This window comes from Prorops nasuta, unplaced genomic scaffold (assembly GCF_024137725.1).
Source record: "Prorops nasuta isolate Cenicafe-Biocafe unplaced genomic scaffold, Cenicafe_Pnas_1.2 PNAS00022, whole genome shotgun sequence".
NCBI classification, from domain to species: domain Eukaryota; kingdom Metazoa; phylum Arthropoda; class Insecta; order Hymenoptera; family Bethylidae; genus Prorops; species Prorops nasuta.
Genome location: NW_027116819.1, coordinates 857,355 through 884,543, shown reverse-complemented (window position 1 = coordinate 884,543; position 27,189 = coordinate 857,355). Strand labels below are relative to the sequence as shown.

At 31.3% G+C, this 27,189-nt stretch overlaps 2 protein-coding genes and 6 non-coding genes across 9 annotated transcripts; 6 read left to right on the top strand and 2 right to left on the bottom strand.

The window, feature by feature from the left end:
• Positions 1–6,258: 6,258 nt before the first annotated feature.
• Positions 6,259–7,486, bottom strand: LOC136781442 (neprilysin-21-like). Its single transcript, XM_066740351.1, has 6 exons — positions 7,127–7,486; positions 6,948–7,057; positions 6,803–6,861; positions 6,657–6,714; positions 6,519–6,586; positions 6,259–6,437 (listed from the first exon to the last, which is right to left on the bottom strand). The coding sequence occupies exons 2-6, from the start codon at positions 7,016–7,018 to the stop codon at positions 6,259–6,261; spliced, it is 435 nt and encodes a 144-aa protein (XP_066596448.1). The 5' UTR covers positions 7,019–7,057; positions 7,127–7,486.
• A 4,032-nt stretch (positions 7,487–11,518) lies between these two features.
• LOC136781182 (neprilysin-11-like) lies at positions 11,519–15,590 on the bottom strand. Of its 2 annotated transcripts, none has more exons than XM_066739969.1 (18): positions 15,462–15,590; positions 15,314–15,384; positions 15,078–15,245; positions 14,918–15,001; positions 14,632–14,840; positions 14,354–14,551; positions 14,016–14,102; positions 13,806–13,947; positions 13,610–13,730; positions 13,454–13,544; positions 13,217–13,390; positions 12,753–12,853; positions 12,606–12,664; positions 12,469–12,520; positions 12,323–12,390; positions 12,093–12,238; positions 11,840–12,007; positions 11,519–11,780 (listed from the first exon to the last, which is right to left on the bottom strand). In XM_066739969.1, exons 1-18 carry the CDS (start codon positions 15,491–15,493, stop codon positions 11,595–11,597), a joined length of 2,157 nt encoding a protein of 718 aa, XP_066596066.1. In that variant the 5' UTR covers positions 15,494–15,590; the 3' UTR covers positions 11,519–11,594. The 2 variants fall into 2 exon arrangements, with proteins under 2 accessions (XP_066596066.1, XP_066596067.1); XM_066739970.1 differs by having other exon boundaries at positions 11,633–11,775.
• A 4,239-nt stretch (positions 15,591–19,829) lies between these two features.
• LOC136781485 (5S ribosomal RNA) lies at positions 19,830–19,948 on the top strand. The gene has a single exon (XR_010823927.1). It is a non-coding gene; the product is annotated as a 5S ribosomal RNA (ribosomal RNA).
• Positions 19,949–20,013: 65 nt separating this feature from the next.
• Positions 20,014–20,132, top strand: LOC136781484 (5S ribosomal RNA). Its single transcript, XR_010823926.1, has one exon. It is a non-coding gene; the product is annotated as a 5S ribosomal RNA (ribosomal RNA).
• A 65-nt stretch (positions 20,133–20,197) lies between these two features.
• Positions 20,198–20,316, top strand: LOC136781483 (5S ribosomal RNA). The gene has a single exon (XR_010823925.1). It is a non-coding gene; the product is annotated as a 5S ribosomal RNA (ribosomal RNA).
• A 65-nt stretch (positions 20,317–20,381) lies between these two features.
• LOC136781481 (5S ribosomal RNA) lies at positions 20,382–20,500 on the top strand. Its single transcript, XR_010823924.1, has one exon. It is a non-coding gene; the product is annotated as a 5S ribosomal RNA (ribosomal RNA).
• Positions 20,501–25,288: 4,788 nt separating this feature from the next.
• Positions 25,289–25,407, top strand: LOC136781480 (5S ribosomal RNA). Its single transcript, XR_010823923.1, has one exon. It is a non-coding gene; the product is annotated as a 5S ribosomal RNA (ribosomal RNA).
• Positions 25,408–25,472: 65 nt separating this feature from the next.
• LOC136781479 (5S ribosomal RNA) lies at positions 25,473–25,591 on the top strand. The gene has a single exon (XR_010823922.1). It is a non-coding gene; the product is annotated as a 5S ribosomal RNA (ribosomal RNA).
• Positions 25,592–27,189: the final 1,598 nt, after the last annotated feature.

The window sequence follows — 27,189 nt, the reverse complement described above, 5'->3', positions numbered from 1 at the left end:
GCTACAAATGGTGGGCCCAGCATTGCATGCGGTATCATTTCCGAAATTTGCACAATATTGTAGAACAATGTTGACCTAATGATTTCGAATATTGTGCCAATCTTAGTCCAATTTTAATGCTCCCACTGGATATATGGCGCTGAAGCTGGCAGAAAGTTTCCCAGCAGAAACATTTTATTTGTCAAAATAAGACGAAACGAAGCAAAGAAATCGCGGTTTTTAAACTTTCTGCAAAAATTTTCCCATAGCAGGAAATTTTTAAAATTTTTTTCAAAGAAATATATTCTAATAAGGAATTAAATAACGAAGTGAATAGTACTATTTACATTGGGGATCTCGACTCCCATGATAATTTTTATGAACGAAAAATGACAAAATGAAGCAACAAAATCGCGTTTTCTTAAACTCTTCAAGTTTTTCGGTGGTATTTTCCGTCATATTTCGTTAAATAAAACTATTAATGGAGCCAAGATCCCCGATGAAAATAAGACCACTCACTTCGTTATTTAATTATTTATCAAAATGTATAGTAGAAAAAAATTTCTTGCTATGAAAAAATCTTTGCAGAAAATTCAAAAACGCGATTTCTTTGCTTCATTTTATCATTTTTCGTTCATAAAAATTATTAAGGGAGTCGAGATCTCCGATGGAAATAGTACCATTCTCTTCGTTATTTAATTCTTTATTAGAATATCCAATTGAAAAAAAATATATAAATTTCCTGCTATGGAAATTCTTTGCAGAAAGTTCAAAAACGTGATTTCTTTACTTCATTTCGCTTTAATTTGTAAAAAAAACATGTTTCTGCTGGCAAACTTTCTGCCAGCTTCAGCACCATTGATTTAAAAACGTTTTGAATTTTTTATGACAAAATAATTTCTGACGGTATTGTATTTTTATGTAAAAATAATTTTGATAAATTATATCGCAGGTCTTATTTAAATAACGATTATTACAAATATTGATCAGAATGCATATCACGCCTGAGAATATAGCAGAAGTTATTCCGTCCATTTTTGATGAAAATAAAACTATTGACGAAATTATGCAGATTTTGTACAAAGCGTGTTATAAAACGCCGAATAATATATACCAATGTATTTGCCGAAAAATTTTACGTAGCTACAGTGAAAAAACTGTTAAAAAATATACGCCAAGTTGTTATATGATATTTTCCTGACATGCTTTCACAATACAAAAACTTTTGCTTGAAAAAAATAAACAAATTGAGGCATTAGATAAAATAAAAACTTTGTCTAACGAAGGCTGCTGTTTAGATGAAGACGGTAATTTGTTTAACCTAGAATTTCAAGATACATACAAATTCCAATGATATTGTTGAAAGTACTACTTCTGTGTTTTCGAAAAATAATGAACTAAATGATAATGCAATTAATAGCGTAGAAAATGAAGAAAAGACAGACTCAGTTATTTCGGATAAAGAAGAAACAAATAGTGTATTACATATTCCTAGTTATTTTTGGATGAAATACTGGAGTAATTCTCATATTCTTAGGCCAGGCTGGACAGATGAGTTATATAAAATTTTTAAGAAAAAGTATTCTTGTGTAATAAATTTTATCTGTAGTAGATGCAGAAATGATGTTGGACGTACAAGAGTTTATTTTTATGCAAAAGCTACTTGCAAATATAAAAATTACTCTTCCTATTATTTCACGATTATAACGCCTATCAGAGATCCGTTTGTTAATACTAAGATGCATATTAGGCAAACTAAGGAAATTAAACACAGTACCCAAGAAATTTGCAGAAGACATACAAAAGGAGAAGAAAAAAATAAATTGTGAAAAGCAATCATCAATAGCACTCCTAGTCTTGAACGATTTAAGTTAATAGCAGATGGTAATGAACGTTTTTATGATGAAGGAGATTTAACGTCATGTCCAACCTTTGCTGTTATGCAAAAAATATCATCTGACTGTAACAAAGCTGATGATCTCGATTCTGATTCGATTTTATTTATGTACAAATTAATAGAGGAGTTCAAAGAAATTTTTCCCGGCAAACTTTTTTCTGGGTATATACAACATTATGCTGTATATCCAGTTTATACAGTCCTTTTTACACAAATGCAGCTAGAATATTTACTTTCCTTACCAAAAGAAGCAGTCAATCTTCATTTAGATGCTACAGGTTCCATAATTCGTCAACCTATAAATTGTTCAAAAAGATTATATTATTATGCCTTAATTCTTCCTGACAAAGAAACTAGCTTAAGTCCTTTACCGATAGCAGAATTGATAAGCAGTAATCATGACATTCCAACAATTGTGTCCTTTTTATCCTCTTTTGATTACCAGCTTAAAAAATTATCAAAGCGTAGACCCACTGTCATGAAAATAGAAACGGACTTCAGTCTGGCATTAATTCAGGCAATAACAGAAGCCTTTAATAAAATAAATATATGGCAATATCTTATTATTTGTTATGAGCATATTAAATGGAGAGGAATCTTAGTCATTCTCTCAATTAACAAAAATTCATATTTGCTCGTCGCATTTCTTAAAGAATTTCATAAAAAAAGTTTCCGCAATTTGTCCAATTTTATCACATAGGAAACTTGCTACACAAGCAATAGCGAAATTCATTCATTGTACGGAGCTCGAAGAGGCCTTTGAATATTTTGAACACTTTGTTAAAATTTTTGGATTACAAAAAGAGGACGGCTGTGTGAAGCAGAGAATTGAATATTTTGAAAACAAATATTCCTAATAGCGATTGCTATTCATCATCAGACTCAGTAGATGATCCAGATCTATTAAAATCTGAATTATCAGACGTTGAAACCATTTTAAATGCAGATGAGCGACAGGAAAAAACGTCTCCCATTAATTCTTCTCCTTTCGCTAAAATTTTTAAAGAAAAGTTCAATTTTTACAATTCTACAGGAAAACGTAGTAGCTCAAATGTACAGGATAAACAGTTTTATAATAAACAGTTGATGGAGTATACTTTAAAATATTTATTTCCTTATTATCCAATGTGGTTACCACTCATTTTGAAATCTTTCAACATAAGGAGAGAATCAAACGCTGCTGTTGAAAATTTTTTCAAGACTTTAAAAAATGATTTGCCTTTGAAGAAGAAAAAAATCTTATTGCCTAGATTTGTTCAAAAAATGGGAAGAATTTTGAAAGGCAGATTATTAGATAAAAAATATAAACTATACAGAGCAAGATCAACAAAAGCTGTTCGTCAAGATATATCGTTAATAGAAGAAAAATGGTGCCGTAAAAGAAAATATCGAAATAAATATTTCAAAAGTAATAAAGAAATTAAAATTGAGCTAAATTCAAAAAGTGGACTAATACATGATGTGTCAATTCATTCCCAACAATCATGTTTTAGGGGCATTAACGTAGAACACGATTCAAATAGCGAATCCATAGATGATCCAGCGGTTATAACAGTACAATCATATGAATAAATTAATTCCAGCACAGCAACAGCTCTTAAGCTTATATCGTCTGACACGTCTTACCCAGAAGGATTTCCTTCCTTGTATAAAAATCTAGGCAACGTTATCGTAAATGAAGATAGCTTTCGATCTTTGGAAAGCAATGCTTACGTTGATGATGCAATAGTTAATTGTTTTGGTGTTCTGTGCCAATATATGCTAGAAAATATCGATAAAATTATAATTTTTGATACTTTCTTAGTGTCAAAAATTATATCTAGCTATGTATCTCTGAAGGGTATCAAAAATGGGTTACTAGTCAAAAAATAAGTAATGCAAATGTATGGCTGGCACCTGTTTATGATCATTCGAAACAACACTGGACATTACCAATTATTCATTTCAAAGATAAAAATATTCTCTCCCTAGATTCTTTACACTCATTACTTCCAAAAAACTTAGTAAATAACATGTGTTCCTTTATTGAGCAAGTCTTCAAACAAAAGCAATTGCAAAATTTAAATTGGAACGAATAGCTTTGCCATATACCAAAAGATATTTCAAGACAATGTAGAAAAAATGGAACAATCAGTGCCAATTGTGGTGTGCATTTGTGTTGGTACATGTACATGATTTGTTCGGGAAATTATATTGTATTTAACGACAATGATATGGATAGTTTCCGTAAAAGTATAGCCAAATTAATAATGGAACAGGAAGATCGACCATTGATTCGAGATAGAAGGGTAAAAATATTCGAAGAAATTGCAGATCTCCATGGTAAAGAAAATCTAAGAAATTGCAGTCTGAAGCCTATAAAGAAGCCACCAAACGGTTGGAGTAATACTTTGATATATTGTGCGTCTATTAAAAAATATTGTTAATTCATATGTAATATAAAAAAATTGTTATTACGTAAAAGAAATGTATATTTTATCATCTTATTCTATGTGTACTAAAATTAATCAATAGAATCCCATGGAGCAAACACGACGAAATGTCATTTAAAAAAAAAAACATCTTTCACTTATGCCCTTACTAAAAGATGCTTAAATGATGACATTCAGCCAATATATATGCAGTGTAAGCTATTAAAAAGTTGAATAACAATTATAACATTAGTTGCATTCCTATTAATTGACATTAACCTGGAAATGGTGCACTGTAGCCTATTTTATGCGTTTGACGATCTTTCTATGCAAAAAATGTGATTATGGAGACCGCGTTCTCCAAAAAATCATATACCATTAGATTCAGCATGAAATTTCCTAAAATAAGTAGTTATTTAAAAACATTCAAAAAATTTCCTATCAGATATTAGCCTGGAAATGATGTACTGCACTGTAACCTATTTTAAGCGTTTGACGATCTTTCTATGTAAAAAAAAGTATTAAGGAGACCGCGTTCCCTAAAAAACGGAATTCCATTGGATTCAGCGTTAAATTTTCTATAAGGAGGGGTCATTTAAAAAAATTAAAAAAATTTATTTCTTAGTTAATTATGATTTAAAAGATTCGGAAAATAAATTTCCTGAATAAACTATTTTTAATGATTAATTTACGCAATTAATGTTTTAAGAATAAATTATGTTGCCTTAAGAATAATTGCTCATGATAGCTATTTGGCAGTGCATGTAAAAACATTTATTATTTATTTTAATAAGAGCAGCGTAGACCGGGTGTCGCGCAAGTTCAGAGCGTCTCGCTAGCGAAACTTGCTGCTGGAAAGTTGCTGCCAACTTCAGCGTCATCTCGTAGGTTAAAAATGCGGCTATTTAATACGATTGCATACAACGGGCCCGGCAAGTAATTTTTGTGTTACTATTTACTTTTTTCAAAATTTCAATTTTTGCCATGGTAAAAATTTATACTTGCCTAACAGTTGGATTTCACTATTTTTTTTAATTAAAATATTTTATATTATTGTATTAATCATGCTGGAGACGACTTATGTACTTGCCGTCCTTTTTTTACAAGCGAAGCTTGTTTTTTGTGAGATATCTCTTACAGTAATCAATTACGATTATTTGGAAGCCAGAATCGTTAAGCAAAAAATATTTGACGAAGATAGGCTATAATCAGAAATAATATACGTCATATGCATATCATATACCGATCTTCAGAGTGGTTTATCATGGCTAATTATTTTTTTGCTCGATTATTTTGGCTCCCAAATAGTTGAAATTAATTACTACAAGATATTTTCAAAGAATGGATTTTCTTGCTGGCCCAGGGCTTATAAACGTTGAAACAAAGGCTCAGGTTAACTCTTCCGGTGCTATTCTCTATTGCAGTTTATTTAAATATTTTTTGCTCAACTTTTCTAGGTTGATAAAGTGATATCATTAATTAACTTCATGAGTTTTGAAGGAACTAATTTATTTGCTGCTTGGATATTGCAGCGGTAATGTTGATATTCTCCTGCTGCTCCTGACGGATACGTTAATAGTTGTATCTTCTTTTCTGTCCACGCTTTTAAAAATATTTTTATATTTTATTAAAGCAAAAAAAAGTTTAAAAATACCCTGCATTTTTATTCTTTTATTTTTCGATTTTTAATTTTTTCCTTTTAGGGGGTTCTATAGTTTAACGTAAAATTGGACTCCCCATTTTATCTCTAATTTCCTGCTAAATTATTTGAGCAAAAGATTAAATTTTTTGGCAAATAATTAGCAATAACAGAGCAGTAAATTTTCCCACATTCTAAATTTTATTTAGCGCTAATGGTAAATTCTAGCTTAATATACATAGTATTTTCTGATAAGGTAAGTCGTCCATTAGACTAATCATCAAATTGATTCGATTTCAAGTTCCAAGAATAATGGAGATTATCAATAAGTTTTACCAAAGTTCAGTATGACTATATATATTTACATAGACAGACTCCGTTGAACTACACAGCTCTGGGACAAGAATGCTATTAAATTGGTCTATAAAACATTTAGCCTTCTCTAAGTAAATTTCGTATATGTGTGGAGGCCATATGTCAACCACATTTCCTTCTTTGTCACATTTAACACCTGCATTATAATATTGCAAAATTGAAGGCTTAATATTTTTTATTTTACTACTTTTAAATAATTAGGGTGAAATAGACTAACCAATACTGTCGAAAGCATGAGAAATCTCATGAGCTATTATAAATCCAAAAATAGCATAAAGCAGTACCCTGAAAAGAAAAATATAATTTTAATTGTTTCATAGGTTGCTCATGTGTTTTTTCTTTATCTATTTAGTACAGATTACTCTGGTAAATCAGGATGAAAACCTGAAAACTGCAAATAACAGCAGGCACAGCTAGAAAAATAATTATCGTTGTTTTCATTCGTTTGAATTTTTTTTAAATATTAAAGATTTTTGTATTGATTTAGAATAATGTTCTTACTCATGGCATTTGCTCCTGCTTTGTAGCTAGCATCTGTCATCGTTGGCTCTACATCCCACCTGTGAAAATTATCATGATGGAAAAATTTAATTATGAAGAATATTTTCTGGATTATTGTGGAATTTATTTATATTTTATATCTTACTGAATTCTATTAATATCTTCTGGCAATTGGATCAATTCCACCAAATAGTTGAATTTTTCAAGATTTTTCATACTTTCCAAGTAGTGTGACCCAAGCTTAAGGGGGGGAGCCTTGTATAATAAGTTTTTAAAATCGATTTTTTTTTCATATGTGGATAGTACATAGTCTAAAGATATTACCTTTAATTTATTACATTAAAATTCGAACTGAATACATAATTATAGAGATTTTTGTAGTTGTGCGTCATGCAATAATATTGCTTGCGGAGCGTACTGTTCCGTTAGAAACAATAGCTTTCATTATTTCTGTGTACAGTCAAACCTTCTTTTCATACATTGTCTAAGACTATATTTCATATAAGTTTGGTAAAAATATTTGTTATAGTCAACAGTTATCGATCCTGTTATCATCCGTCAGCTGAGTCTCTTTTCCACTGGAAACTTTAAACGCGTTTTTCTCAAAACCACTTTTTCCGAATTGGCGTGACGCATAACTCGAGAAGTTCTCAACCGATTTAAAAATTTTTGATTTTTTTTAAAGGTAATAAAATTCCCCTATAGATGAACCTTAAACTAAAAATATTTTACGAATCAGTAATCAGTAATCTGTTTTAAAGATGAACAAAAAATGGTCAAATTTAAACTTTATTTTTCACAGTTGATACTTATGTTTAAATTATCATTTTTTTCAATGAAACAAGGTTCATCCAGAGGGGAAGTTTATTAGGATTGTAGTTAAAAAAGGAAAACATGAATTTTTGTTTTTTTAGAGAAGCTACACGTCACGCCGTTTGAGGGTGTTCTTGCGAACACTTTAACATTAAAGTTAAGTAACTTTTTTTGCAACACAACTAAAGTAAAAAAAATATGATAATACTTTTGAGAATACATACAATCAACAGCAAAAATAGCGATTCGATTATATATTTCCTTACCCCTGAAAAAAATTCCCAAAATCTGCTCATTTTTCGTGGTGTTACACGAAGCTCCCCTCTTAAACTGAAATATTAATCGATTCGTTATATGATAAATTTCAAGGAAAGAGTTGCATAAGTGTAAATATATTACATTTTTGTAATATTCGTCAATAATAGGTGGATTGTAATCATCAGGATAGCCTACGTATGTTTGAATACTTTGCACTTTTTCCACATTGATTTCTCTACTTTTCGAGTCCATCCAGTCAATTTTACTAAAGATTCTTCATATATTTTGAAAATATATTCAATATTTTTCTGTGTCTGTAAATGTATGCTTAGAATTTATCCCATGAATTCTAATGCAGTGCCTAAAAATACTTAATTTGTCTTTATTACTCTCAATGAAATATCGTTTAACGTATTCCAAAGAAATGGCTTTGTCTAAAGTTGGATACATGAAGCACGTGACAACTATGAGTGAAAATGTAAACAGTAAAAATATTTCCGAGGAAAGTATTTCCAATCATAACAAGTTACATTTGGAATTCTGCCCTTATTCCTCTATATACCTTTTCATTAAATTTTTCACGTATTGACATTAAACCTTTGCCACTGAAATTAATACTACTTCGTACAAAAGTCCAATCAATATAGTTAGCTATAGCAAAAATAGGTAAAATAATTTACAATAATGTTGAATTGATGAATCAAGAAATGATCACTTATTTATACACCAATTGTACGAGATTTGGTGGCTTTTAAAATCTCTGGCAAATGCTCAAAGTGTTGAAAGTGAAGAAGCAGTACTTGGTGTAATCTTGTAATTTTAATTTTGGCTTGAGGGAATAAAAATTGTGTTGCATCGAACCAGCCTACCTAAAAAAATAAGGAAATTCAATATTGACGTACAATAAGAAGGTCATCATTTTAATCGATTGAAATTACTTGAGCAATTGTATGATTTCCTACAATACGATTATACAAATCTTGAAATTTGTCAATAGTCATTATATCACGCTTATTGGGTTATAACTAAAATATTGTATATTAATTTAAAAATTCAATAAATTTTTATATCTATTTGCTAAAATTATTTAATTAATAGTTTTTATGTGTATGCACATAAAATATTATGATTGACCTTTGTCAAACTAAGTTAAAACTCGATCATATCATCAATATCTTTGTCCATACCCGGAAGAACATCACGTTTACCACTATTTTTCCGAAGATACGTGGCAACGTCACGAATGTAATCTTTATAAGCTTTTATAACTCACAAGTCTTAACATGATCATTCAATTCCACTGTTTTGGATAAAAATACAGTAGGCTTCTGTAACTACATGTAAAACAAAAGATTTTTATTGACTCTGGCTAAATTTAATGGTACTTTTATAACGGAATTTACTTACGAGAATTAATGTTATATTGGAACGCCTTGGATGTTGTCCAATAGTCAATTTGAAGAAAGGATTATCAGTGATAAATTGGTATTTCATTTTGAGATATTTGGCCAGAAATTTTTTAGACCAAATGCAGGTTCTGGAGTCAACAAAAGCCACTCTCCCATTATCTTCAAAGAAGCCAATAAATTCTTTGCTTCGTCATTGTCAATCTTTTCTAAAATCAGCAAAGAAATCATTACAAATTTCCTTTTTTATACAAAAAAATTCTTTATCTTGAAATGAAATACTGACTAACGTCCATACACGATTTAAATAATTCTCTGGCTGTTTTTAAAGCTTTACTACTTGGTGCTATCTATGTGTTTGTTAAAATATCTAAAGAAACCATTTATTATTCATAGTTCATTATAAATTTGTTTACTACTATTGTGTTTTATCTCCCTACCGACTTTTTGCAAATCCACATTAGTATATAAGACAGTATAACTATCAATGAATCGTTCCGGGTCTTTCTCTGAAATTTGATGGTATTTCTTCCAGTTCCCACACATATATCCACATTAATCATCGCAAGGATCAATCGATGCATTCATTACCTTACTGAATTCATTTGCTACAAAAATACAATAATAATATTTTAAGGGCTGGATATTCTCATTCACTGTTAAACAGCTGTTCATATTATTACCAATTTCTATGCATTTTTCTGTTCTGCAAACCTAATGGGCATAACCCAATCTTAAAATCAGAATTGTTTTAAAAGATCAACCAGTAATCACTCATTGTATAGTTATTTATATTGTAACGTTATTCCCGTCAGTGTGAGGGGCCACTCACTCTACGGGTTTTCCCATTACCTTCGCCCGTCCTTTTTTATCGGTATCAGGGCGCCAGTTGGTCAGTTGGGTGGCCAACAACCCTACGTTATCATTGGAGTCTTTCGACTCCATTCTCTATGCATCTTATACGGCCCTGCGGCCTTGCATTTGGACGGTAGCGGTATCAAGGGTCGCTCAGTATGCTAGGTCGTGAAGAGAGGGGAGGGTTCCTTGCGGAAGTCCGAGCCTCGCAGACCTATCTGCTGAGAGGCATACATCTATCCCTCACCACCCATACTCAGGTGGTGGTGAGGAGTGCGGGAACATGCGGTATCATTTGCCAAAGCATAGAGCCTGCCAGGAGCGGACCACCACGGAGGCAATGTTCGCGGCCCGTCCAGTCATAGCGCAAGCCTATGGGATTACGGAGGGCACCGGGACACATTCCAACGGGCTAACTACGCCCCTGCACAACCCACTATGCATTGGCCGGTATCCAGTCATGACGTACGTGCAGGCTGGCCTATAGCACACATCTCACGTACGCGAACGGACCCATGGCTGTCTGAGTGCCGCGTCACGCGTTCACCAGCTCGCACGGACACATCAACACAGTCCCATGGTCGCGCAGCCTGCTTGAAGCGCGTAACCAGCGTTCAAGTCAGACTCGATGTTCTATCTCCCCTCCTCGTGGAGAATTATAGACACGGTCATTCTTTTTAGGACTCCCCGAGGCCGTTTCTCTTTATCTCAGGTTGCCTGGGTTGTTTGGCATGGCCCTACCTTACTTCTTAGGACAACCTGGACATCGTTTACTGGAGCGCCGGTCTTTTCATCCGGGACTCTGCCTGTCAACGGTCAGTCTATCCTTGACGTTAGCTATAATCCACTCGTGAGCCTATCTCACGAGTCGGTAACGTAGGGATTAATACTATCCACTGTTCGGTAGCTTTTATGTTCTTTATTCTGTATCTCGTATACGTAACGGGGAACTTCGTTACAATATAAAATTAAAAATCAATTAGGACTAGATTACTTACGTCGTTATAAGAAAGATTACAAACTGGCTCATTTTTAATATCAATCCAGATTTAGTGTAGTTGAAACCTTTCTAATTCCTTCATCAATAACGTTCTAAACTTAAACAAATATTTATTTAAAAGTTATTTCACAACTGGATCGTTGAAATTTTATTGGCTTAAATTATCAATGTTTTTTTGGTTTTTTGATAATCGTGAGGAAGATAAACGTGACTTTCGTTTCGTGTATTCATGCAAATAAATTGATTTTATAACATTTTTTATGTCTTTATATTTATGTATAATGCTGAATACTTATAGAATTAATGTAAGACCGATGGTCATATTCTTTTCACGAGTCGTTTTACGATAAAAATAACTGGTTAGGAAAAAGAAGTCGAACAAAATAATTTTTTTATTTTATAGTAGCTTCCATTTTGTTCCACATGTATTACAACGATTCTAGAAGCAGCAGAAACATGATTACGTAAAAATGAAGCATTTGTTAGAACTCAAAGGGTTCATAGGTGTGCCTGGTTTACAACCAAACACATCACCAAAATCCTTGTGATTCGAGATAGTTCCCATCAATCTCACTTCTGGAGATGCATGGCTATCAATTCGATGCTTGTAAAGTTTATTCCTTGGTGTCATGCTATTGCATCTAAACTGAAAGATAACGTTGTTAAAACAAACAAAAAATGGAAATAAAGTTAATAAATACTTACAAGAGCATGGTGCATGAAAAATAGTTTGTCAGAGCTGATTTTTTGGAAACTCGGCAATCGCACGTCTTTACCACCATTCTTCCTTTGATTGTCCTTATAAGCGTCGTATGACTTTTGCAAACCAATCAAGTCAGCAATGTTTTCTGCTAAAGTTTTTTCTCCATCAGTCTAAGAATCAAATTGTTTTGATTAAATTTTTAAAGAGAATCGGGTATATTATTAAGTTTTATTGACTCATTATGATTTTAGTTACGTGAACAGGTTTCCCTTCAATAAATAGTTCTGGGATTGGATATCGATTGTATAGATTTATAACAGAATCAGCTTTTTCCTTGTAAGTTTCGTGTACAGGAAGTGGCCACAAATTCGCAACCTTTCCTTCTTTGCTACATGTAATACCTTTAATTATATTATAGGAGTTTGACATCTAGTTTTTTTTGTATTGCTAATTATATATTTTTAAGAGATGAATTATATACTAACCAAGAGGATCAAAAGCATGAGAAACCTCATGAGCTATAGTAAATCCAAACACACTGTAAATTAGTACGCTGAAAAAAGAAATATAATTTTACACTTTCAAATTTCTTGTGTATTGTAGTTATTTATCTGATTATAGTGAAACATACTCTGGTGTATCTGGATCAAAAACAGAGGGCTGCAAGAAAGCGGCAGGCACAGCTGAAAGAGTACTTATTAGTGTTATTTTTTAATCGAATTTAATCGTTAATAATTATAGCATTGGATTTTAAAAAAGTTATCTTACTAATAACATTTTTTGCTGGTCTGTAAAAAGCATCTACCACCGATGGTTCTATGTCCCATCTAAAATGTATGATTTGTGAAGAAATTATTTTATTAAAATGAATATTTCCTTGATCGTTGGACATTCTCAATTGCTTAAAAATCTTACTGAGATCTATTGATAGTTTTTTGCCATGTGTCCAACTCAATGAAATACTTGAATTTCTCAAAATTGATCATGCTTTCGAAGTAGTCTGATCCGAGTTTAAACTGTAAAATGTTGTTTCTTTTTGTCATTAGTGGTATTCCTTTTAGAATTAGCAGGTACCCATACAGCACACTTGACTAAAAGTTGTCCTATAGACATCTTTTAGTCATCCAATTGACTAAAAGACATCTAAAAATGTCTTTAAGTTATTTGGTGCTCTGTGGGTATGGAAGTAATAATAATCTACACAAATATAAATATATGATTGATGAACCACGTAAAAAAGGCCTTTTCAAGTCGACCAGTTAATCTTATTCAGTATCTTGGTAGTAGCTCTCCATATACCTGCTACTTCTATTGAATGAAACCATTAAAAGATAAGTATATCATAGGACAGAACTGATATTTATAAAAATATATATTACATTCTCATAATAATTGTCAATGGTAGCTGAGGTATAGTCGTCAGGATAACCTACAAGTGTTTTAATAGCTTGCACTTTTTCAACAGATATTTGTCTACTTTCCGGGTCCATCCAGTCAACTTTGCTTAAACCATCTTCGAATACTTTTAAAATATGGTCAATATATTTCTGTGCCTGTGGACCAATGTCTTGTATTTATTCCACAAATTTGGAAATTTAGTACCTAGAAACACTTACTTTGTCTTTGTTACTTTTGATAAAATATCGATTTATATACTCCAGTGAAATAGCTTTATCTAAATTTGGATTCATCAAGCATATGAATTCTCTGCAGTAAAAATATAAACATTAAGATTATTTTAAAATAAGATATATTAAACATTAAAAAATTACCTTTTGAATTCTGATAGTTCGCCTGTGTATATTTTATGATTAAATTTTTTTTCTATTGACAATAAGGTTTTGCCACTGTATTTAGTGTTATAACGTATGAAATTCCAGACAATGTAATTAGCTACAGTAAACAATGGAACGTACAATTAGAATTTGATTAAGTCTTTAAATATGGAGGGTCTGTCATTTATTTTACCAATTGTACGAGGTTTGGTGACCTTTAAAATCTGTACTAAATGCTCCAAGTATCCCAAGTCCTTAATTAATACTTTCTCTGACGTTGAAAATGCAATTCCAGCCTCTTTAAATAATATCTGTATTGTTTTTAACCAGTCTATCTAAAAGAGGAACTAAACAAATTACATTTTTTTAATTTGGGTTGATAATTTTAATGGATTCAAATTACTTTAGCATTTAAGTGATTTCCTCCAATGTTATTATAATAAATTTGAAATTCCTCAAGTGTCATTAATTTATTTGTGCTTCCTATAGTCTGTAACAATATATATTAGTTAACAAACAGATTCAATGATTTTTAGGATTTTTTTTCATATAATCAATTAATGCATTTTAAATTGATTATACTAGGTTTGCTCCAACACCACGAAAAACTGTTTATATGAAACCGTTTCCATTCTGTTTAGAAGCTACATTTATTGAACGACAGTGCAGAAATTTAACAGTTTCCTCATCATTTTTTCCAGATTTTTCATGACGTTTTAAAAGGATTTTAGTAATTATGACCTTAGCTAAACTTAGTTCAAATTCGATCAATTCGTCAATCTCTTTGTCCATACCCATATGAACATTATGTTTACCACTTTCTTTTCTAAGGTACGAAGCAACGTCGTAAATGTACTCCTTATAAGCAGCGATTCCCTTTTTCTTTCTTTGGTCGTCCGCATTAATTAAATCAGACAAAAATACTATAGGTTTCTCAATCTATAAATCCAAAATTCATTATTGCTTCTGACTAAATTTCAATCTAAAATTCTACACATATTTAGATCAATATATCATACTATAATCAGTCGAACGTTGACATGCAGCAGAGCATAGAAAATAGTTAATTTGAAGAAAGGGTTATATGGAAAAAATTGATATTCCATTTTCAGATATTTTTGCCAATTCATTTTATAACTAGATACAGATTCTGGATTCAATAATAACCAATCTCCATTCTGTTTCAAATTATCCAGTAAACTCTTTGCTTCATCCTTTTTAATTGTTTCTAATATCATGGAAAATGTAGTTTTGAAAATTCTTATTTTTACATGGCAAACTATGTGTAACAAATGAAAAACTTACCCACGTTCATACATAATTTAAATAGTTCCCTGGCTTTTTTTAGAGCTTCACTGCTCGCTGATATTGATGTGTTTGTTAAAATATCTAAATGAAGTATGTATATATATTATTCGCGATTAGTTATGAAACAATATGCAATTTTCATTATATATTTTCCTACTAATTTTTTGCCGACGCATCTGGTCTTCCAAAATAGAAAACTTATCAACGTATCGGTACGGATCATTATTAGAAACCGGATGGTATTTATTCCAGTTCCCACACATGTATCCATAAAAATCATCGCATGGATCAATCGAAGTATTCATTACCTTCTTGAATTCATTTGCTTAAAAAAAAATAATGTTATGGGTTAGAAATTCTCGTTCACTGTTAAACAGCTGTTCATATTATTACCAATTTCTATGCATTTTTCTGTTATGCAAACCTCATGGGCATAACCTATTCTTATAATAAGAATTATCGCTCTAAAAAAACAATGACATATTTTAAACTTTAGTTATATGTAAGTAAAATGAAAATTAATTATGAAGAGATTACTTACATTAATAAAATAAAAATTAAAGACTGACCCATATTTAAAGTCAAACTAGTTTTAATATTTCTCACTTTCTTATTCCTTCAACTGTTACATTTCAAAATTTACAAATATATACGTTATTTCCTACAAAATATATCACCTAAATATTAGTGGTTTGAATTATCAAAGTTCTTTTTTATAACGTATGGAAAGGAAGATAAAGATAGCTTTGCGTCATTTATTGATAGAAATAAGTCAATTTTATCACAAATTTTATGTCACCGTTGTCACGTATATTGCTGAAAATTTAAGGGTGATGTCATAGGTAAGTCTTGACTTTTTCCACAACTCATTTGTTCATAAATTTAATTCTATAGCAACGAGATTGAAATTTAACAAAAAATATCTTCATTCTATATTGTTTTGCTCGTTATTACAAGTTTTACAATAATTTTAGAATGAGTATAAATTGATTATTGCAAAATGCAGCATGTTTTAAAGAATTCATGCGTGTGCCTGGTTAACAACCAAATACATCACCAAAATTATTGTGATTTGAAAAGTTTCCCCCCAATCTGGCTTCTGAAAATTCATGGCAATTAGTTCGATGTAGAATGGCTTTATTCTATGGTGTAATATTAGTGCACCTAGATTACAAAATTATGCTGTTCCATAAAAATCAATGCATATATATTAATGACTTACGAGAGCATAATATATGAATAATAATTTGTTCGAGTTAATATCCTTGAAACCCAGCAATCATACATCTTTACCACCATTCCTCTGTTGAAAGTCTTTATAAGCATCGTATGCACTTTGCAAACCGATACAATCAGCAATATTTTCATGTATATTGAGGTGGAACCACCCTTAGCGCTGAATAAAATTTGGAATATGAGAAAATTTAGTGCTCTTTTTTTGTTAATTTTTTTGTCAAAAAATTTAATTTTATGCTCAAATAATTTAGCAGGAAATTAGAGATAAAATGGGGAGCCCAACTTTACGTTAAACTAGAACCCCCCAAAGGGAAAAAATTAAAAATCGAAAAATATAGGGTATTTTATTGCTTTTGTTTTACTTTAAGAAAATATAAAGATATTTTTAAAAGCGTTGACGGAAAAGAAGATACAACTATCATCGTATCCGTCAGGAGCAGCAGGAGAATATCAACATTACCGCTGCAATACCCAAGCAGCAAATAAATCAGTTCCTTAAAAACTCATGAAATTTATTTTTGATATCACTTTACCAACCTAGAACAGCTGAGCAATAGATATTTAAAGAAACTACACTAGAGAAGAGCAGCGGAAGAGTTAACTTAAGCCTCTGCTTCAACTTTCTTACGCTCTGGGGCATCAAAAAAGCGATTCTTCAAACATCTCTTATAGTAATCATTTGCGATTATTTGGAACCCAAAATCATTGAGCAAAAAAATATTTAACGATGATAGGCTATAATCTGAGATTTATACTACATATGCATATCATATATCGATGTTCAGAGTGATCTACCATGGATAATTTTTTTTTGCTCAATGATTTTGGCTCCCAAATAGTTGAAATTAATTACTACAAGATATTTTCAAAGAATGGATTTTCTTGCTGGCCCAGGGCTCACGAAAGTTGAAGCAGAGGCTTAAGTTAATTCTTCCGGTGCTATTCTCTAGTGTAGTTTCTTTAAATATCTATTGCTCAGCTGTTCTAGGTTGGTAAAGTGATATCAAAAATAAATTTCATGAGTTTTTAAGGAACTGATTTATTTGCTGCTTGGGTATTGCAGCGGTAATGTTGATATTCTCCTGCTGCTCCTGACGGATACGATGATAGTTATATCTTCTTTCCCGTCAACGCTTTTAAAAATATCTTTATATTTTCTTAAAGTAAAACAAAAGCAATAAAATACCCTATATTTTTCGATTTTTAATTTTTTCCATTTGGGGGGTTCTAGTTTAACGTAAAGTTGGACTACCCATTTTATCTGTAATTTCCTGCTAAATTATTTGAGCAAAAGATTAAATTTTTTAGCAAATGATTAGCAATAAAAGAGCACTAAGTTTTCCCTCATTCTAAATTTTATTCAGCGCTAAGGGTGGTTCTAGCTTATACATAATATTTTCTGATAACTTTAGTCGCCCATTAGTCTAAAAATCAAATTGATTCAATTTCAAGTTCCAAGAATGATCGAGGATATTACTAAACTTTATCAATTCAATATATCTCTAAAGGGTATAACAGCAATGATGTTTTTAATTTTAACCACTTATCCTTGGGGCTAAAGTAAGTAGAAAAGTCCTATACTATGACATCCGTAAAAGCATCATTGCTGAGATAAATCATTTTTAAACCGATGAATCACAGGGCTTTGATTTAACAGAAAAATTATTTTATTCTCACTTTCGTTGACAGTTCCCCTTTATAATAACAAAAGAAGTTTGTACTTTTCCTCTGCTCCGTATTGTCGCACATGCATATACACACACGTACGCAATTACGCCTATTAATAATATTACCTCCTAATGTCTTACATTCCTGATCCTGGTGCTAATCAAATCTATTTTCTGCCTACTTTTAAAATTATCCTCGATATCACTCATTTAGTTGAAAACTCTGGAGAATAATACAGCGTTATTCGTAGATCAATTTTCAAGTCTTTTTATCTTTTCGGTGACGCAACATATGAAACTGGTCTAAGCTTGTTAAAAAATAAGTATTACATTAAAAGAGCTTAATAAGAAATAGTATTTTTTTCAGTTTTTGAAAATCTTACTGATTTATCAGATAGAGCAGTTTGCTGCATCATTGGAAAAGCAAAATTTTGCTCGAAAATTGGTTTTAAAGTAAATCTGAGTCGAAAAAATTGTCCTGCTTACAGTCTAATTCCTTTGATATTTCGCAATGCCGACAAAGCAAAGATCTTATTTTGATCTAATTAGACTGGTAAGCTCCGAGAAACGTTTTCGTATAATCTTTTTATAATGATAAGAATATGTAAAACCAAGCAAATTCCTTTACTAGAATGATATCTAGACCTTGTGATAGTTAAATCGTCCTTTCCTGTTTTTAAAACATTATCACTAATTAGAATATTTAAGTTTAGCCAAAAAATTAAATAAGTATGCATATACAGGGTGATTCTCTAACGGCGGGACATAGGAGATTGGTGTTAGTTGATTATAGCACCCGGAATGATGAAATCCAAGAACCCTGATTGGTCAACATCGTATAGTGCCAACTTAAAATAGACCATTACCAATAGTTTGATAAAAAAAATGAGACCACTCCGCCATTTTGGTGTAAAATTGTTTACATACTTTTCGTAAATAGAAGCAGAAGGAAATGAATGAGCTGTCAAAAGTACTGAGTCCGATTAATTTGTGATAAGTGTAACTTTGGCAAATAAAAGTGATGATTGTAATGAAAAGAGGAGATAGGGAAGAACTTTGGTTTTCATAGAATTTGTTATTTAATGTATTAACCATGACTGACTCAATGAGAACTTAAATATGTTTTTCTTTGATGGAAATGGATAACATCTGATAGGTCATTGTGTCCACTGGTATAACAAGAAGTTTGAGTTTGTTGTTACAAAAATACACTTGATTATTAAAGAAGATGGAAACGCTGTAATGTAAGGGTTTGACTGAACTCATTGAGTCAGTCATGGTTAATACATAAAATAATAAATTTTATGAAAACCAAGTTCTTCCCTATCTCCTCTTTTTATTACAATCATCACTTTTATTTGCCAAAGTTACACTTATCACAAATTAATCTGAATCACTACTTTTGACAGATCATTCATTTCCTTCTGCTTCTATTTACGAAAAGTATGTAAACACTTTTACACCAAAATGGCGGATGGGTCTCATTTTTTGTATCAAACTATTGGTAATGGTCTATTGTAAGTTGGCACTATACGATATTGACCAATCAGGGTTCTTGGATTTCATAATTCCGGGTGCTATAATCAACTAACACCAATCTTCTATATCCCGCCGTTAAAGAATCACCCTGTACTTAACATAAACAAAATATATAATGAACTTTGAAACAATATTAATATATAATGTTTCAGGATAAATCTAGGAAATCTTCTATATAACCCCTTAAAGATTTTCCAAAAATTATTGTGGAGCATTCTTTAGTGAAAACCTCATTATGACCTATGATTTAGGTCAAAAGCAAGTCATTCGACCTGCTTTCGATCTGATTTCGCCCTAAGTAGACTAATATCAGATCATAAAAATTAACATTTTTACCTGAAGTTGACCTAAATTCTAGATTAGTAACAGGTCAAAATCAAGACATATTTTTCGACTCGGGTTTCCTTTCTCGTTCTTTTTTTTAATAATATCAATCCTCAAAACCCTTACAAGCACCATCACTATCAGCCAATGGCCATACCACGATGGGTCCACCGGTTCTCGTCCGATCACCGAAGTTAAGCATCGTTGGGCGCGGTTAGTACTTGGATGGGTGACCGCTTGGGAACACCGCGTGCTATTGGCTTTCTTTTTCGTTCTTTTTTTTAATAATATCAATCCTCAAAATCCTTACAAGTACCATCACTATCAGCCAATGGCCATACCACGATGGGTCCACCGGTTCTCGTCCGATCACCGAAGTTAAGCATCGTTGGGCGCGGTTAGTACTTGGATGGGTGACCGCTTGGGAACACCGCGTGCTATTGGCTTTCTTTTTCGTTCTTTTTTTTAATAATATTATTCCTCAAACCCCTTACAAGTACTATTACTATCAGCCAATGGCCATACCACGATGGGTCCACCGGTTCTCGTCCGATCACCGAAGTTAAGCATCGTTGGGCGCGGTTAGTACTTGGATGGGTGACCGCTTGGGAACACCGCGTGCTATTGGCTTTCTTTTTCGTTCTTTTTTTTAATAATATTATTCCTCAAACCCCTTACAAGTACTATTACTATCAGCCAATGGCCATACCACGATGGGTCCACCGGTTCTCGTCCGATCACCGAAGTTAAGCATCGTTGGGCGCGGTTAGTACTTGGATGGGTGACCGCTTGGGAACACCGCGTGCTATTGGCTTTCTTTTTCGTTCTTTTTTTTAATAATATCATTCCTCAAAACACTTGCAAGTACTATTACTATCAGCCAATGGCCATACTACGATGGGTCCACCGGTTCTCGTCCGAGTCTCGTGCGAATCGTCGTACAGGTAGCAACAGAAGTTACTAGCAGTGACTTATTCTCAGCTAAAAAGATATAAGAGTTGAAAGAGCGTTGCAGAATTGCAAAATTGTAAATTTTCTAATTTGCAATTTGCATTTCATTAATAAATTGTGATATTGTACATAAATAATAATAAAAGTAGATCTGAATAAAGGAGAGTGTACAAATCAAAATAATCCTTCTAGGGATATTCAAGTGGAAAATGGTGATAAAAACATATTTCAAAGTATTAAAAGGAAATATGTAGGTGCTTTATCAAGAAGACCAAGTAAGCTAAGCAAAGGGCCAATAATGAGCTTTCTACATAAAAATAGATATCAGGTTTTGGAGGATAATGAAAATCAAAATGACATGGAAACCGATCATGAAGGCGATGATGATTCGGTGGAAGCCATATGTTCACAAAATTGAAATGGTAAAGACTGAACGAGTGAACCAAACCAGAGAAACTCCTACCAATAGTATTACATGATAGTGTCACAAATCATGAAAAATTTGATAATATGATAAAAAGAAATGCTATAAGTAAATTCTATATTAAATATAGCAATAATAAAACAGCACAAGTGTATACAACTACAACAGAGGATTATGGCCAGATAATAAAAAATTGGAAAACAGAAAATATTAAGTTTCATACATACACTAGAAGAAACATGAAAAGAAGAACCTTCGTGATTAAAGGGTTAGGTGATATAAATGAAATTAATGTTACCGAGATAAAAGATGAATTGGTAAGTCATGGTTTAAAGATAATTAATGTGAATTTAATGAAAGGAACCAGAAACACCATGCTAATAGTATAGCTATAGAAGGAAAAGTTGCAATAAAGCAATTACAAAATAATATAAATTATTTGAACTACACTAGAATAATATGGGAATCATATTTTAATAAAAAAAAACTTTCTCAGTGCCATAGGTGTCAAAAATGGGGACATGCTACTGCAAATTGTTACTCAGAACCATATTGTGTAAAATGTGCTAAAAATCACTTGATGCATGAATGTAAAATCCTAAGGATGAACCAGCAAAATGTATTAATTGCGGTGATGATCATCCAGCAAATGCTACTGTTTGTATTGAATATAAAAGGAAATTACAAATAGTAGAGAAAGCAACGAAAACTAAAATTAATAGTTCTAGAAACACCAAAGAAAGTATGTATGAAGTTAATAAGAATAATTTTCCAAATATACATGATAGACGTAATAAAACGTCAATGTCAATGTCTATGCCAAATACTGATAAAGTATTGTCAAGTAATACTAATTCAGTAATATATGCACAAATGGCAGCTAGCAATAATAATAATGAAATAAATAGCCAAATAGACAATATTACAAATATCACATCATTAATAAATGAAATTAGAACAATTAATCAATTAATTGATATTAAAAAAATGTTATATGCAGCAAAAATACTAACGCAACAATTACAACATTGCAGAACACAAATGGAAAAATTTGAGGTGTTTTTCAAATTTGTACAAAACATTGATACTGATATTAATATTGATGCTTAATATAAAATTAGTAACATGGAACGCTAATGGCATAAGAAGCAAAATAGGAGAACTAATTAACTTTCTAAATAAACATCATGTCGATATATGCATGATCAACGAAACCAAATTATCTGAAAGGATAATTTTAACATCAGAGGATATATTACTGAGAAACAATCAAGGAATAATGCAGCTGGTGGAGTTGCAATTTTAATTAAGAATGGTATTGGTTATAAGCGATTGCAAGTGGTTAATTCTTTAATTGAAAATGTATGTATTAAATTAGAAAATAATATTTTTTTAATAGCAGCGTATAACAAGCCTAGCAATATTATAAAACAAAATGATTTAGATTTGTTATTGGGAAGACCAGGTAGAGCATTGTTGGTTGGTGATCTGAATTGTAGAAGTAAGATTTGGGGATGTCATAGAAATAATAGAAATGGTAACATATTACTTAAATATGTCAAAAATAATAACTGTAATATATTACATGCAGATGTACCTACGCATTATCCACCAAATGGTGGTACACTAACAATAATTGATCTAATAATAAGTAAAAATGTGGGTAATATAACAAACATAGAATCCCTCAATGAATTGAGTTCAGATCACACACCTGTAATGTTTTGTCTGGGTAGTAACTTGTACAGTAAAGTAAATACTAAAAAAGTTTTAAATTACAAACATGTAAATTGGGACAGATTTAAAGAAGTATTAGATAGTAAAATTGTTATTAATAATAAAATTATAAGTAATCAAACATTAGAAGAAGAAGTTAATAAATTTACTGAAGCTGTGCAAGGTGCTATAAAAATTATGATTAATAATAAAATTTTTAAAGATAAAAAAGATAACTTAAGTATAGAAATACTTACTATGATAAAAGAGAGGAATAAAATTAGAAGAATATGGCAGCGTACTCAAAATTGGAAACTCAAAGATGAATTTAAAAAACTTACTAAAAATATAGGTATTGAAATTCATTTATATAGAAATAAAAGTTGGAAGGAAACACTTGAAAAACTTAATATTAAAGATAATTCCTTATGGAAAATTAACCGTAAACTTAAAAAGAAATGGAAAACAATACCTATGTTAGAATGTAATGGTATTGAGGCTATATCGGATCATGATAAAATAGAAATGTTAGCCAATCACTATGAGGGTGTACATTCTATCGATTTACAAAATGTTACACAAGAACAAAAAGAAATAATGAATTATATTTTGAAGATTATCTCCTCTGATGATAATACTGATGTAAATAAGCATTTATCTTCACCAGCTGAGATAAAGGAAATTATTAACAAATTACCTTCGTTTAAAGCGCCAGGACATGATAATATTCAAAATATTGTTATTAAACAATTTACTAAAAAAGCTATAGTGCAATTAATGTATATAGTAAATGCAATTCTTAAATTAGGATACTTCCCGCTATTGTGGAAACAAGCAATTGTAATACCTGTTCTGAAGCCGGGTAAACCATCTATTATTCCAAGTAGCTATAGACCTATATCATTATTATCAGCATTAAGTAAGATTGTAGAAAAAGTTGTCCTTAAAAGAATTAAGCAATATGAGGATAAAAATAAGGTAATAATTGATGAGCAATTTGGATTCAGAGGTAAACATAATACTGTTCAACAGGTTATTAGAATTGCAAATGATATTAAGCTAAGTTTTAATAATAGCAAAGTTACAGTTATGTCCTTATTAGATATAGAAAAGGCTTTCGATAGAGTGTGGATAGATGGATTAATCTACAAAATGTCTAAATTTGATTATCCGTTGTATATAATTAAATTTGTATATTCATATATAAATAATAGAACATTACAGGTAAAAGTAAATGATTGTTTATCTACATCAAGATGTATTAGAGCGGGGGTACCACAAGGTTCGGTTCTTGGTCCGGCATTATTTAATATATATGTAAATGATATACCTAAATTTAATAGAACCAATTTGGCATTATTTGCTGATGATACGGCAATCTATGCACACTCTTTCTCAGCTGTGATAGCAACGAAACAAATACAAATACATCTTGATATACTTGAAAAATACTATAAAAAGTGGATGATAAATATTAATGCTAGCAAAACTGAGGTAATAGTATTTACAAAGAAAAAGAAGGATACAAAAATCTTTCAGCCTATTAAAATGAACAATACTCAAATATTAGATACCAAAACAGTAAAATATTTAGGAGTAACATTGGATACAAAACTTACCTTTAAAGTACATATTAATGAAATCATTAGGAAAGCACACATTATGCTTAGGAATATATATTCATTAATGGTTAAACACTCGGGTCTAAGTCAAGAAAATAAATTAATTTTATACAAAATGGTTATTAGACCAATTATGTTATATGCGGCGCCTGTATGGTGTGGTGCAGCAGATGCACATTTGCTCAAACTACAAAGATTTCAAAATAAGTGTCTTAGGCTATAGTACTTAATGAAGGAAGATATACTAAAATTAAATACTTACATGATATAACAAAGGTTCAATATATAAAGGATTATATACAAGGACTTGCGCAAAGGTTTTATACAGATAAATTGAAATGTAATGTTTTGACAAGGACAGTTACTAATTACAGATATCATAATATACCTAAAGTATTTAAGCATAAAATGTTATACGAGTCACTGCCAATTTTCTTAACAGAGTAATTAAGGATATTTTTTAAATGTTATAAATAGGTTTTGCAATTGATTTCCTATATAGTAACAGGTGTCAATAAGATACGAGATTAGTATTTAATTATTATAAGACTGTAAAACTGTGATAAGCAAATAGAGGTTTATATACTCTGTTTATAATGTAATTTAACAGGTTAAACTTTTCAAAGTAGGTACTGTTGTTGTTAAAGGAAGAGATATATCAAAATATATATATTATTTTGTATTAATTAATTATATTAATAAAAAATATTTAAAATGGAAATGGTTCTCGTCCGATCACCGAAGTTAAGCATCGTTGGGCGCGGTTAGTACTTGGATGAGTGACCGCTTGGGAACAATGGGAACACCGCGTGCTATTGGCTTTCTTTTTTGTTCTTTTTTTTTTAAATAATATCAATCCTCAAAACCCTTGCAAGTACTATCACTATCAGCCAATGGCCATACCACGATGGGTCCACCGGTTCTCGTCCGATCACCGAAGTTAAGCATCGTTGGGCGCGGTTAGTACTTGGATGGGTGACCGCTTGGGAACACCGCGTGCTATTGGCTTTCTTTTTCGTTCTTTTTTTTAATAATATCAATCCTCAAAATCCTTACAAGTACCATCACTATCAGCCAATGGCCATACCACGATGGGTCCACCGGTTCTCGTCCGATCACCGAAGTTAAGCATCGTTGGGCGCGGTTAGTACTTGGATGGGTGACCGCTTGGGAACACCGCGTGCTATTGGCTTTCTTTTTCGTTCTTTTTTTTAATAATATCATTCCTCAAAACACTTGCAAGTACTATTACTATCAGCCAATGGCCATACTACGATGGGTCCACCGGTTCTCGTCTTTAGAACCATTTTACTTAAAATGTGCTAAATCGTGCGTATTGTATGAATATTACCGAATGGACTATATGTACGAGAAACAAACTGTTAGCATTTTTAATGTTAAGATAATTTTTTTTAAATCATAAATCATGCTATTCTTTAGCCAATTAAATTTGCAATAAAATGATAGGTATTTCATCAGGGATCTCGATTGAGAAATATGTTTTCTTACTTATTGAAAATTGAAACGAAACATATCGACAAAAAGCGTGACGTATCCAGAAAGAAGTCCATGTCCGGACAATAGGAAAGTTTTTTAACAATTTTAACATATACTGTTATTTAGTGCATTAAATTTGCAATAAAATGGAAAGTATTTCATTAGCGATCTCGATTCGATTGAGAAATATGGTTTTCTGACCGATTGAACGTTGAGTCGAAATATTTCAACGATGTGACTTATCGCGAAAGAAGCCATGTTTCGAACGATAGGAATGGTTTATAGAAATTTTAAAATATAGTATCTTATAGTGCATTAAATTTGCAATAAGATGATATGGATTTTATCAAGAATCTCGATCGAGAAATATCTTTTCTTAGCGATTTAAAGTTGAAACGAAATATTTCGACGAAAATCGTTGCTTATCGCGAAAGAAGTTAATGTTTCGAACAATAATAAAGCTTTTTCGAAATTTTTATATATATTATAATTTCATCACTACATTCGCCATTTAGATCAATGTTTCTAATATTTGGATTAACATCGTCTTGAAAATGATCATTTTGATGATTATCTTGTTCAGAATGTTCGACAATCCCAACAGCTCTATTTTCATTACTCTCTGGTGAAGGACTACTGAAAAAGATTGATATTTTCATTTTTTGATTGAACATTTATCAAAAAAAGTATTATAATAGCACGATTAATTTTTTTATCGGAAGCGTATTATATAATTACTTTTCATTATTTCCATGTGATAGTAATCTTTTATAATATCTAAGCTGAGCATTGCTCGTTAGTTGACAAAATCTTTTTCGCATGCTTATAATTATTGAAATATTATTTTTACTTAAAAATCCAATGGAAAATTAACCTCATCGAAGAACCGAAGAAAATGTTATGCGCGAATTACTGTTCTGAACTATTCTGATGTTCGAAGATCGATGAATATGTCTCTTAGAAACAGCTTCTGTTGACAGCTTCAGATAGTTTATGTGGGTGCGTCTGGATTTAAGATCAATTTGATGTAAAACTGTTCAAATGGCGTCAAAAGGTTTAAAAAATGAAAAATATGCTTCAATATTTTGGAAAGAGTCAAAAACGGTGGATGTAATAAATTGTAAATTGATTAAACCGTGCGATCGTTATGAAGGAAAGAACATCAAATTATTGTGGTTGGATAAAGTTGCAGGAAAAAAAGAATGGTTTGCTGCTAGAATTATTAAAATAAGCGGTATGCATTTTTAAAAATACTACACTTTAAAGGCATTCTTTTGAAATTAAGTTAAATTG